At 42.8% G+C, this 14,340-nt stretch overlaps 1 protein-coding gene across 7 annotated transcripts in view; it reads right to left on the minus strand.

Moving 5' to 3' along the window:
• The window catches only part of STOX2 (storkhead box 2), a 142,674-nt gene that overhangs the window by 66,872 nt on the left and 61,462 nt on the right, over positions 1–14,340 (minus strand). For 2 of the 7 annotated variants that reach the window (XM_054291615.1, XM_054291607.1), the window contains exon 1: positions 3,627–4,269. The exons of the other annotated variants lie outside the window; for them this stretch is intronic. In XM_054291615.1, the coding sequence (XP_054147590.1) occupies positions 3,627–3,792 (166 nt within the window). In that variant the 5' untranslated portion in view covers positions 3,793–4,269. Of the gene's footprint in view, positions 1–3,626; positions 4,270–14,340 lie in introns of those variants that run through there. 7 annotated transcript variants of the gene reach the window in all.

The following is a 14,340-nucleotide window of genomic DNA, read 5'->3' on the forward strand; positions in this document are numbered from 1 at the left end:
CAGGAAAAGTTTTTTTCTTTCAAGAGCATTACTCAGTTCCAGTAATATTTAATGGCTGGGTCGATCACAGGGTGCAGCTCCTCTCTCTGCTAAAACAAAATCCAGGATTTGCTTTTGTATTTAGAAGGAAAAAAGGAGAGAAAAAAAAGGCAAGAAGCTTCCAATATTTGAAAAGCTATATATATATATATATAATTTCATTTAACTGTTTGGAGACCACCAAAGTTGCATTAAATTTTATCCTGCTTGGCAGTTGCATATGATTTCTTTATTTTCCCTTGATTTAAGCAGCAATACATGACAAACTTCAAGTATATTTCCCCCTTTTCAGTAAGAGGTACTGTATACGTGTATACGAATTGTATTGGATTCAAACTTTCACCCTCTCTTCTCACACAAGGTCAAAGCTCTACATTGTTGTAATTTTCTTTTTCAGTGTTTTTTCTCCAAGACAGTCCTCCACTGGGAAATTAATATTCTGCATGAACAATGAACTCCTTGCATGGCCTTTGAACCTAGTGGTTGCTAGGAGGCCTAAAGAAACCCTGGAGTACAGCCTATTTAATAGCACGTATCAAGAGATTATTCAGAAGCAAAAATGTGTGATTTTCTAAATTGTCTGCTTTTTTCCCTCCTTACTTCCATCCCCATTCATCTGTCAAACAATCTTTAGATTTCATATGAATTGCATCTGCATCAATTTTCTATAATTATGGGCAGTTTGTTCCCCGAGTATTGAAAATGTGACTGGCCAGCCACCAATGCTGCTTCAAATCAAGCAAATATCAAACTGCTCCTTACTCAGTTTTACTGAAAAGGCCGCTCAAAATCAGATGTGCTTCACCACTGTAGCATGAGGTTTGCACTTCCATTATAAACATGGTTCTGCTTAGGGACTGTATTTTCCTCATACAAAACACCATGGCACTCACTGCAGAACCATTACTCAGTATTTCTCTGTGCTGAAAGAAATATATATAGCTTCTCTATTCAATTCAGGCATACTTGAATATTAACATTTCAAGCTTTTTAGCATCTTACTGAAGGTTGTTTGATTGTATGCATTTCCATATTTCCCCAAGCAGAGTAATTGAGGCAAAACCCCAAGGTTTCTTTCCCACCCTCCACCCCCATTCCAAACAATGAGGCATTTAATTAAAAGATAACCACAACAATGTTAATGGTGATGAGGTTAAATGGTTGGATAAACAGAATGCAGCCCTCTGAAAAGCCCATGTGTTTCAGGACACTTTCTCCCCCGCAACACTCTGGGTGACAAAGAAAGTATTTGTATTCCTGATCCTCACAATTTTTACACCAGTGGACTTCCTACAAATTTCCTGCAAGGAAGAGAGTTTCCTTCAAATAGTGAGAAGTGTACACAGTAGCTATTCCTCCCAAAACTAATATTTGGAAAGGCAGTGGACAAGGATCCTTTAAAAAAAAATGGATGTGGCAACTATCCACTACGAGAGAACAATTACATTTCCAGATAAAAGCCTAACAAGCTGTTGTTAAGGTTGAAAAAACCAACAACAACAAGAAAAACCCAAAACAACAAAACCAACAAATATTTGCTGATTTTAATTTTCAACGTGTTCTCCCTCCAAAAACTTTAACAAATTAGTAAAACTTAACATGACATTTGTTCTTATCTTCAGTTGTTGCAATTGAAATGACTACCCACTATAGTCATAAACAACTATTCTTGGTCTGGAGATTACTTTAAAATATCTATAGCAGATTAAAATTCTGTGCCCCCTCCTACCTCTCAAGGGCATGGGTATCTGCCAACAAATGCAGGGTGACATATCTGATTCTGCAGATTGCTGGTGTTTGACTGTCTGGTTGGTTGGTACCAACCTTGCCAACATAAAGCTTTCACAGAGCCAGAGCACTTTGCTGAAGAATTAAAAACAAGCAAGAACCACAGCACTTGGCAAAAAATGCTCACGTGAGCTCCTTCTCTTTTAAATATGGCCTTTCACACTGAAAGAAGGGCCTAAAAGTACTGACTTCAACAGATCTGACACAGGGTATCTTACACCGGGGATACCAGGACATTCAACCAGAACAAGAAAAATCTTTGCAGTATTGTCAGATTCAGCTTTCCAGACACTTTCAAGTCCTGCAGCACCAATGGAACCAGTCAACCACTTCACCAACACAACCATTCTCCTCTTCAGCTGTCCAAGCATAAATTTTCCTTCTTTTTTCCACTCACTATGTGACTTCCCAGGAACCAGAGCAGAGCACCAATTGCCAAAATGGCACAATACTCTTACACAGGCAGATTTTTCAATAAAATGCACATTATTTCTCTCGTACTTGGGCATGAAAGAAAAAAATTAGTCACGAGGCACTTTTAAAACATGAAAAACCAATCCTGACTAAAGAGATATGTTTATTAGGGCCAGAGACAGGAAAGTGAGCACAAAACTGAAAACCACAATCTTTGGCTCAACCTTTGCAGCAGAAATGGGGCGGAAGGGGACAGCAGTACAGGGCTGGAGACGTTTTCAGTAATGCATTATAAATACCTTAGTTTTCTCCTTTCAAGGAATCTGCCTACTCAACCTAAATTGTGCCTCAGAGGGAGAAACGTGTCTTTGTGATAAATTGGAATTTGCCATCATAATAATGAAACATTATGTCCTATCATCACAATAAACAGGCAGCAGAACAACAAAGGAGGTTTCCAGGATTTTCTGCCCCCGGCCCCCTCCCCATCAGCATTTTCCCAAGTCGCCTTTTGGGTGTTTATGAAATGCCTTAATTCCAAGGCCATTAAGATGCATTTCTGGATGGAGCAGATTCTACAAATAGTACTGAGGCTTTCCAAAATCTCACGAGCACTCCATCGGAGGCCAAGCCTCTCCCTGATGCCTGCCTTTCCCTGCGCTGTTTTTTGTTTTGTTTGTGCTTTCTCTTTCCCATGCACAAACATGTTGGTGCAGTGTCCATTATTTCCCTACGGCCTTCCTTGAAAGCCACTGACAAATGAATATACATGCACGTGTGTGTTCCACCACATACAGAGGTCTGGTCTCCTTCTACACCTCAAAAAATAAATGCAAATGTGTTTACGGTCATTTTCACCAACACATGCCTTGCCATTGCAGAAACATGCAGCTGAACGCCTAAGAGACTGTAACAAGACAGCTGCATTTGCAACCACAAGTAACCCTTTTCCTTTCCAAAATGGAAAAACACGAAAACCTGATGAACTAACTAGAGTTAACTGCATTTTAAGAGGAATGTGTGGGAGAGCAGTAAATATCCAGCACATGCTTTTACGCACAAAAGGCGCAAAGGGCTCCATGCTCTGCACATCCAGTCATTTTTGTCTGCTCTTCCGCAACAGAGATGCAACCGTATCTCTCATACATTTTATTTCACTAGACTAACAGATTTTAAACACCATATTGCGAGGACACCGCTGTGAATCTTGCAGAGGTACAAAATGGTGGATGTATGCTATTTTTTTTTTTCATTATTCCTAACAACTAAGCCTCCCGATCGCAGGCTCCCCTCCGTACCCACCAACACATCCTTCCCAGGCAGACACACATGCCGAAGCAGCCTCGCAATAAAGCTCTCTCGCATACACAAATTATGTTACAAACCTGATGTCATGTAGCCCCGTGATGCCTGGGAAATAAAAGCTGGGGGGAAGTGCTTGTGCAGTCGGTAGTCCTTCTCGCTGCGGGACCTCATGCGGTCTGAGGCCCGGTCGGAGAAGTCGGAGCTAGGCCAGGCCCGCCGCAAGGTCGTACTCCGCGTCTTCTTCATGCTGAGGACGGCCGAGCCTCCTCCTGCCGCCGCAGCACGGGTCAGGGCTGCGCGCTGCCGGCCATCAGCCTAGCGCGGCCACCGCCGGGCCGCAACCTGCGCGCATCGCGCCGCTCCCTCTTCTAGGGCGCCAGCCGCAGGTCCCTTCCTTTTTTTTTTTTCCTCTCCCTCGAATGATCCAATTTTACACACGTCCCACAATGCATTACACTTCATTTGCAATCGGTCCGGCTTATAGCTCCCAGATTTGCGTGGAGGAAAGGCACGTTATGTGGCTTCTCAGGCAAAAAAAGGAACGGGGGGGAGGGGGAGCCGGAGGGGGGCTGGGGACGAGAGATGTGCAGCGTGGGAGCTCGGGGGTCCCGAACAATGGCCCGATTCAGCCCGGCCGTGCTTAGCCAACTGTGAGCCCCGACACAAAAGGCCCAAACAAACGAGGAAAATCCCGCGGCCGCCGGCTGCGACCCCGACCGCGGCGCGCCCGGCGCTGGGGAGGAGGCGGCAGCTCCCGGCGCGGCGGGAGGAGCGGCGGGAGGAGAAGGAGGAGGGAGAGGAGAGGAGGGAGGGCCCACAGACGCCTCTCTCGGCCGCGGGACGAGCGGATGCAGCCGCGACCCCCCCGCCCGCCGCCACCGCCGCCTCCTTCCTCCTCAGGCCCGCGGCGCCCGGGCGGCCGGCAGCGGCCCGCGGTCCCCGGCAGCGCCGCGCCTCGCCATGGTCGGCGCCGACTCCCGCCCGCCCGTCCCCGGGGCTGGATCGCCGCCGGCTCCGCGCTAGGGAGGGCCGGGGCGGGGGGGGAGGCCGCCGGCCGCTCCGCCCGCCTGCGCGGCCCGCCCGCCGCCTGCCCTCCGCCTCGCCGCGCCGAGAGCAGCCGCTGCCGGAGCGCCGCCCGGGCTCATGCCACTCCCGCCGCAGCCGCGCTAGTTCCGCCGGGCTCCGCGCTCCCCCGCGCGGCACCGGCTCGCAGGCGCCCGCGTACGAAACCCGTGCGCGGCAGGGACCCGGCCCCCTCCCGCCCCGCCTCCTTTCCGTCCGTCCTTCCTTCCTTCCTGGCGGCGGCAGTGACGGCGGAGCGCCGGGCCGGGTGCGCAGCGCTGGGCACCCCGCACGGCCGGGCTGCGGGCGGCGGGCAGAGAGAGCGGCGGGCAGGGCGGCCGTGCGGGCCGGGCCTGGCCATCGGCCCCTTCGGGCAACGCGGGGCGAACGGACGGACAGGAGCGAGGGAAGGGCGCCGGGACAGATGTGCATCCCCGGGGCACCCTGCGCAGAGCCTGCGGGGCTCACCCTCGCATCCTCCGCCGCCTTTGCCCATGGGCGCCTGAAGAAGCGGCTCTCCCCAGGAGGGCCCAGTCAGCCACACCGCCACATTGAAACCCAGTACACTCCACAAAGGTGTCCAGGACACCCGGGCTGCCCCTCACTGGCGGGAAGGGGGTTCCCGCCCTCTCACTGTGGCTCACACATCTACTCCCAGGGCATCCTCTTTGAGTGGGGCCTGGCCACCTGGGCATTTTATGAACTCCAGTTAACCAGAACGGTGCAAAGGAACTCGGTTCCTCCTCTGCAAGGCAGCTCTGAGCACGCCCGGTGTTGTCAGGTGCTGCCACCGTTATCAATGGGCACAACTGCAATGCAGGGATGTGAAAATGTTGCTTTTGCAGCCTAGTTAAATTACTTATATATTTATATTTTTATAATCAATCCTTCTTACAGTGGTTTGTGTCACATTTATAAGAGTGTGGAAAAACAGAGGACTGTAATTTTGTACCTGGCACTTTTCAATAGAGGTGAACCAGTAGAAGGATGACCATCAGAGAATGAACTCCATACCAAAGGCAGTGGACCATGAGATATTCTCCCTGGGCTGCCTTGCTGCATGGCTGTGGGTGAGTCACTGCAGCAGCCACCTCAGCCCATCTGCCTGCGCTCTGGGGGCAGCACACACACCAAAGAATTATGCAGGGGCTCGGATGCAGCGGTCCCTTTCACTTGAATAGAATATATATTAATGAAACTCAGCAAGAAAACTGAAAGCTAAATGCTATGGGGTTCTTTCTCATTCAGCCTCATCGTTTTCCAGCTGAGAAAAGCTATCAGGAAAGACGTGTTTCCACTGATACTTTGTATACTGGTAGCAACAGGAAAAAGTTAAGATGAGAAAAAAGATGGCCTAGAGCTCCTCTAGTAAAAACATAAGATTTTCCCTCATGAAACTTACTCATCCAGCAATTTACTCATCAACCTACGCAAAGCTTATAATAGAGCATGTTTTCACCCTCAGACCAGAAAAACCATAAGAACTTTTAGAATCATTCCATTTTTCTCCTTGAAGGCTGAGGTTGGGGTAGATTGGTTAGCACTACCTAGACAAGTCAAACCTAAAAAATGCACCTATTTTACCAAATGTAGAAGCTAATTAAATTCTATTTAGAAGCATAAATTCACATTGCACTATCTGAACACTGAATGAATGATGGCTTTGCCTTTCCAGCAGTTAAGAAGTGGTTGGATATAGTTGGCCAGCTAGCTTCAACTTATTGCTGAACTAAACTTAACTTTTCTCCTAGTCTAGACACAGCCCTAGATATCAATCTGTTCCATTAAAAGATGACATGAGACAAGAGACAAATAGGAATCAGCAATGAGGAGGAAAAATGAGGTCAAGAAGTAGAAAGAAAGAACAAAGCAGGACACACACACAAACACTCTTGACAACAAACAAGGCCACAGTGACCTTTACACTGGCTTTTTGTATAATTATTCCTAACTAAAATATTCTAACAAGTATCAAATAAAAAAAATATGCGATGGCTCTGCAAGTGTCAGATAAAGCACACATCCCAATTCTTTTCAAGCAATTTGCTGTGCACTAATGAACTGGTGACTGCACAGAAGTCTTTCAAGTGGCTTTAATTGACTTAATTTGTACACTTCCATGAATTGTCACAAGAGTCATACAGTACATATAATTAACACATGGTATCATCTGCTTATCGAATTGTAGGAATTAGACTGGTTCACAGTTTTGGGTACAGATAATGACCCATTTTCAACGTGTGGTAATTTTAAATGAATAATAATTTGCTCCTACGACTATGAAAGGAGGAGGGAATGAGAGAAATAAGCAACTGTAGTGGTTTGACCATCTGGCAAGATCAATTTTCCCTTCCCACATGTGGGGAGATCTGTTTAAAAACAATTTAAAAACATCTCAGTATTGAGATATTGTTCCTGTGGTCACCTAAAGTTCCTTTTATCAAGTCTTCTCACAGTTATCTTGTTTGGTTTCAGCTTAAAGTCTTCTGACATGGTATCTGAAAGAGTACTCCTCTTTGAAGAGAGGAATTCAGAGCAAGTTTCCTCCTGCTCTTGAATTGTTTGAAGTCAAGTGTTGTTACTGGGATGAATCAAATATATAATTAAAGACCAAGTTTAAGTTTTGGCTGTTTTCTTTGGAATAAGAGCTAGAACTGTGAGTGTAATTGATTTTTTTGCTTCAATGGCCAAACTGAAATAAAACTATTTTCTTCATATGATCTGAAAGCTAAAACTTGAGAGCTTTAAAAAAACAAAACAAAAGAACAAACAAATCCACAACATTTTATTCTGAGACATTTAAGTTTACTTTTTTTTTTTAATGAAAGAAAATAAATATCTGGATTCATATAGCTATGTCAGAGCAGAGTAAGGAAAAGATTCTCAGCCATGGAAATTGTCTAATAGAGCTTGCTAGAAGTAAGGAAAAATTCTTCTTCCAGGCATGAATTATACTAATGGGAATCTGAACACTTGGTAGTGATGAGAAAAATTGAGATGGTGGCAAGGCTTGTGGTTTTGGGTTTTTTTATTTGTCCATAATTGTTTGGAGGGGGTTTTGTTTTGGGTTTTGATTTTTTGTTTGTTTTTTGGGGGAGATTTTTTGTTTAATAAGGGAAAGGTTAAACTCAGAAACTTTTCATTGAGAATAAGATAAAGCATTCATTTTTATAATTTGGTATTTAAAGTCCAACAGGAACCATCTCTATCTTGCATTACTAGAGGGAGAGGTGATGCTTGGATAAAGAGACCACAGAGATCTTGGGGAAAAGGTCTGAACTAAACAAAAATTAGGCATCCTGCCTGCCTCATAACCTAACTATTCCTTATCAGGAATTGGCAATATAATAGTAGCCATTTCAAAAGTATAGATTTAACAGTATGAATTTAAAAAAATAAGCTTAGTTCCATATCAGACATTACAAAGGATTCTTATATGTTCCATCACAACCCTTCTTCAGCCCAAGTTCATAAGGAGCCTGAAGTCTTTTGGAGAAACAATTCAAAGTTTTTGCTTCTGAAAATATGTTTTATCTTTTAAAAAGTGAGAAAACAAATCTTACTAAGAATATCTATTGCATGTGATCTTCATAAACACTTACTAGTTGCTGAGCAGGCCTGTTTCCATTTTGTAGATGGAAAACAGAAAAGGACATAAATTGCCCAGAAAAGTGTAGGAAATCAGTGGCAAATGCAGTGTAAAAACTTTGGGATCTCAGCTCCTGTTTCAAGGTTCATTTTTCCTTATCTGAAAAATAATTATGTAGCAGAGTACAATATGGTGAGCTGTATCTATATGTCTCTGCATGTGTATGCGTATGCATGCTTGTACGTATAAGGCAATTGCTCTCATGTAATGCGGTATTTCAAGTTTCAGCTGGGACTACTTTTTTTTTCCTGCCTATGACAAACAAGTTTCCATAGGGACAGCAGCAGGCTTTGGTAAGAGGGTGGGCTGGTGTTACTGCCTTAGCTACTTCCTTGGCTTGGGGACTGACTGCATGAGGTTTTTCAAATTAGATAAGCACACAAGCCAAATACTAAAATAAAAAAGGCAAAATAATAGGACATGCAAGGAGGAAATCCCCCTCTTCACTAAGACAAGCTACACCTCTAAAATAATTTCCTCTCAAATATGCATTAAAAGCCTGGGTTCTCCCTTACCCTGTCACTACCTTGCCTGTGGCACACAGCCTGATCTGGCTGCCTCACGGAGGAAATTAGGAGGGCTTCACTTCATTACTGTCAGCTGGGCTGGTGCCTGACAAGCACCCAGCACCTCTGGAGGAGCTAACGCTCCCAAGATGCCAAGTGCCACACAGAGTTTTGTGGCATCCCACTGCAGGTCTAAGATAGGGGTCCTTTCCCCCTGCCCAGCTTCAGAAACAAACACTACAAATAACATTGGTAATACTGGGACACATGGGAGACTTTGCACTAAGGAAGGCCATAGTCACAAACAGGGAGCAGAGGGTCCTTCTGTGGCCTATGAAAACAAAACCATCACAACCTGTAACATTTTAAAAGGGGGAGATAGGATGCTGTGAGATTCTGGGAAGGAATTGCAGGGTTTTTGAAAGTAGGAGAGGGAGAGCGGAAAGGACTAAACAAAAAATAAAGTGGGGGAAAAAGCCTAGAGTACAAACAGTTGGAAAGCAGAGGAGGAGGAGGAAAAATGGAGTGTGAGAAGAGGTGGGAAAAATGTAATTATGAACTTGTGAAAAACCCCAAGCTCATGTATAACATTACAGGCCTTGGTAATCTATAGGTTTATTAGATTTATAGCTCTGCATAATAGAGTTCCTGAGAAAATACATTGCCAGCATCTCTAACATTATAAATCCATGAAGAAGAAAGTTTTCCATGTCGTAAACTCACCATTTTCATGCGTGGATTATTTTATCTCTCTGTTAACAAAGGTTAAGAGCTCAGACTCTGAAAGACATATTTTTAAGCAATCCTTTATGGGTTAAGGCAGTCTGGAAATACACCATAATTGTCTTTGTCTGTAGGAAGCACTACTTTTCTCTTCCAGATATTTGCAATCAGATATACTAGCAAGAACAAACCAGAAACCTCACTCACACCCTTTCACATCAGTCCTTAGACTTCTGACACTAACACTATTAATTTGTAACCTCTCACTAGAGTACTTGTTGTTACTCAAATATGCAAGAGAAGCCAAATAATTGTAATCCATGCTTGTGGTCCAGGTCACAAAAAGAGGCAGCTTTTCTTGATGGATTTATTGGCAAGGGAAAAGTTGGGCTTGCCTAGACAACTCTCTTCTTGAAGAGAGCATTTGAGAAACTCCACCAAAAAGGGAAAGAAAAAAATCCCAAGGGCAAAGGTGTAAGTGAAAAAATTTCCAAATAGAAAAAAAAGAAAAATGTTTCAAAGCCTATCACAAGCAAGTCTTCAGTCTTGCTATCAGGTTGTGTTATACCATGGTAGTAATCCTGGCTTACTCACAGCACCTCTTAAACTAGTTTCAGATCATATTTCTCTCAGTGTTATGCTTTGGGAATGTGTGATGACAGGAATGCAGCGCTGCTGCTGCACACGTGCTGTAGTTCACCGATTCATTTTTCTGTGTGCTGCCTTATGTGCTGTGGTATTTATTTTAACTTGCATGACTTTTAAGAAAAACCTGTCTGTGTAATGAGAAGAAAGGCTCCCCTGTTTTAGTTCTTTTTTTTTTCATGCCAGACCTTCTGATTGCATTTGTGCTTCCTCTGCACAGAAGACAATTGATGCAGAAGGTTTCTCAATCTGGATGCCCAAATCTACCTAAAAGCCAGTGTACAAACAGGAACACTTGTAGGATACAGCTTTTGTTTTGATGCATGCTTTTCTTCTCCTATTATCACTGACTCAACGCAAGTTAGATAAAATGAGTGGAAGCTGGGCTTGTAACTCCTCAGTGTACAAAACTAACAAGAGAGGGAGACAAGCCATGAATCCTGCACAAATTTCCTCTCACACATAACAGAATTCTAAAACTTGGAGATGTGGACTTACAGCAATTCCAATCACAAGTCAATTCACTCACCGGCTGTTCTTCCAAAGGATATAGTAGCAAAAGATATGCCAAAAATGTTGGCCTCAGCTTTCTTGTTTTCCACTGGTGTCACATATCATTAGTACCCTGGTATTTAAGTAACACACTGATATATGGGGACCAGCTGTACTGCAAGTTAGAATAACAGCCTAACCTTCTGCTTTGGGAGTTGAAACAATGGAGAGCAAGAAGTCAACAGCCAGTGTAGGTCCCACCAGCAGTAAAAGCCATCACAAATTATCTTCCTAGAGATGAATTCCCACATCTCTGTGTCTATCTATTCCCATTCCTCCGCAGAGTCTATGTTGCAAAGATGGCACCATGCATGTGCAGGCCTTGGGCTCTTGTGAAACTTCTGGGTGTTACATCAACACAAACAAGAAGATTCTGTGTGTCAGGCAGGTATTTTTTAAAGAAAAAATGCACTAAGAATAAAAGGCCTTTGGCAGTAAGAAGTGGGCAGTGTTTTGCATCTTGCATGGCTTGCATTGTCTTGCAAAGAGGACAATGAACATATTTAATGGGCAGTCCTAAAAGCAGCATACCAAGGAAACTAAATCCCAGCAGCTGCTATAACACTGCAGAACATTTGCTGAATAACCCAGTACTAAGGGCCCTCTCAAAATTCTTGCTTATACAGCTGTGCAATATAGTGACTATAAAATACAGTATATATATAGCATGTACAAGAGGCAGAGATCTTTAAAACCTTAGAAAAATTTTAAAGAGGCTACTCCACCCTTTGTAAACAACCTCTTGTCATTCAGTTACTTCCATATGTGCACAAAGCTCTGCCTAAATTAAACAGACTTTCAAAATAGCAGTTTAGTACTGAAAATGTATGGTTTCTACCAATAAGTTTGAAAAAATGTAAGCAAGAGATAAACTTACAAATAAAAAAGTACCAATTTCTCACCTCACAGAAAAGTAGTTCAATCACTTCTTAGATATTTATTATAGTCTCAGATTCAGAGGCTGTCTCATTGGCACATACATTTGGGCAGGAAAAAACTCTAGAGAGGAATCAGAAGAACAGACAAAAATTACACAACTCTACACATGCCTGACTCAAAGGCTTCTGGAAAATCAAGGCAAAATCATCAGTCTGTTTGTCCTCTGGACCAGACTGCAGCACTGCAGAGTCAGTTTGTTCCTGTGAAGGTGGTACTCTTTAGTCACTGGTTTTCAGTGGGACCCCGGAGTTTGTCCCTTCTCTTCTGATTCTGCAGTAGCACCCATCAGAAGGATAATTCCACTCCTGGGACACCTACCCTGACTAGTCCTGGTTACCACAGCTTGTTGCCATCCTCCACTTGGCTTTTGAAGCTCTGATATTTCCCACCTGTGTGCAACCAGAGACAATTTCCTATTGCCCTGTGCAGATGAAGGTTTATGCAGGCACTACTTGCACTTGCCTCTGTAGAAGCTGTTCTTAGCACTTCTCCTGAATGCAGAGATTTTTGTATTCTAGTAGAGGAACAAGAAAAAGACATTTTATAGCACTGGGTCTCAAACTTCTCCCACCACCTTGTAAGAAAGTTAAATTCTTCCTCAGGGGTCTAGTGCAACAAAATAATTTTTGTCTTACTAAGTGACACCCTATACAACAGTAGCAATCTGCTAAAGCAAAAGTATCATCTCCAGGGAGCTCTGCTACTTTCTTTTTCTATAAATCCTTTTATATTACTGTGGGGCTGTCAGTTGGTTTGTTGTTAATTAATGTTGTTTTAAACAGAAAGAGAGGCTTAAATCTAGGAGAGCACAGTTACTTCCCAGATTTCTGCAGGTCAGTGCAAGATCTTTGGCTCCTCTGTGGAGCTAAGTGGAAGGGAGCGGCATCCAAAGCCTCACCTTGGCAAAATGTTTCTGGCACAACACTGCAGTGTCACACCAGACACGAGAACAATCTCTGGCGTGAATTTTGCAACCTATAACTTTCTGGCCAGATCAAGGATAATAACAAGTGAAAAATATAGATGTTATGGAGAAAAAAAAATTCTCTTATGACAAAGGAATATCAATGTGAAAATAAAAATAAAATTGTGAAATTAGGAGAAGTAAATGAATATCAAATCAGAAAATTTAATAAGAAAATTTCTTTGTAATTCTGAAAAGCAGACTCCTCACTTCTACCACAATCTACCACAAAACCATACTTCCATCCTTTAAAGCACATGAATGGCAGTAGCATAGGATAAAATTTCTTTCAAAATGCTTTATGTATTACAATGAACTTTTGTAAGGCACAGAGAACCATTGACATTTAAAATTTCCAGAAACCCAAAAATATCTTTCTCAAAAGAAACAAACATCTTAAGTGAGACCATATACACGAAAGTAAAATTTCCTAGCATTAGAATTCTATTTGAAAGAATCATGTACAAAATTAAGAGCTAGAAACTCTTTAGCCTTCATTAAAACTGATCACTATTGAGCTGAACTCAATGCCTACACATCCCAACTGTGGTAAATCTTATTAGTTATGGTGATCATCTCAGAAACTTTAGCAAGGAGTCACCATGTTCCCATACATAAAAATTTCAAGTGCTTTGTACCCCCAGACATTCCAGGAATCAGCAAATACTCAGGGCAAAGGTTTCACAGACTGTTGTATGAAGTAAAAGAAACTCCAAATGCAAGGTGCTCAGCGACTTGCCTTTGATCTTTTTCCTGATGGGAGAGATGTTTAGTAACCTTTCCATCTCTCAGACAGTGTAAAGTAGATCAGACAATCTGCCTTCACAACTGGCAGGGTTCAGATTTGTCAGAGCATGATGCTAGTGTCAAATTGTTTTTGTCTTCCTTCCTCTCTAAAGATGGATCTTAACTATTATCCCAGCTGATGGAACCAAGACAAAATAAACACAGACATCGGGACTGAAACAATGATAGACTATCTGAAAAGGCATTTAAGTGCCCACAGTCATCCAAAGAGTAAAACGTTATAAAAACAAGTACTTTTTTTTAATTGCCCATATCCCCATGTCATTGCTGAGGTACTTAAAAAAACCACAAACCCTATGGATTTCTACCCACCGCATAGTAATTACTGAAATAACAAAGAATTGGAAAAAAGTATTTCCAAAGCCTGATGCTATTACTGAACTGCCAGTGAAAAAATTCTCACTAACACCCCTTAAGTCTATCCTCCTGCACTCCCTAATCTGAACACAAAAGGTTGGGTTTAAACACCCACCCCCCACCCTGAGATTAAAACCGCCTGCAGTTTTCAGCTTTGGGCCAGCACTGACAATACTCTAAATCCTTGGCTACTGGCTTCGTGAAGACACAGCCTACAGAGAGTCCCCAAAGTTCTTTGAAATGTTAAATACAAAGCAGGAGGAGGTCATAAAGGAAATATTCTTTACAAAAGGAATGGATATCATATGCAGGCTTTTCAAATACATTTCTCAGTTGCTTTGCTTCCAGCCACCATTTTCTCAATCCTGCATTGTCTGAAGCTTTTTAAATAAAATTCAGGAATTAAATAAAGCACACAAATTAATGTTATAAACAGCTACCAGTATATGAATTTGTTACCTTTTAGCTCTCATAAATCTCTCCAATGTATATACTGTATCCTAATTCTTCTCTGGAAAAATGAATTATTTACCTAGTAAATGGTCCTACTGCAATTACTAAAAGCCCAGCTATGTAGAAGTAACATATAG

Source organism: Melozone crissalis, unplaced genomic scaffold (genome assembly GCF_028551555.1).
Source record: "Melozone crissalis strain CALT ecotype California unplaced genomic scaffold, PUWL_Pcris_2 ptg000006l_1, whole genome shotgun sequence".
Lineage (NCBI taxonomy): Eukaryota > Metazoa > Chordata > Aves > Passeriformes > Passerellidae > Melozone > Melozone crissalis.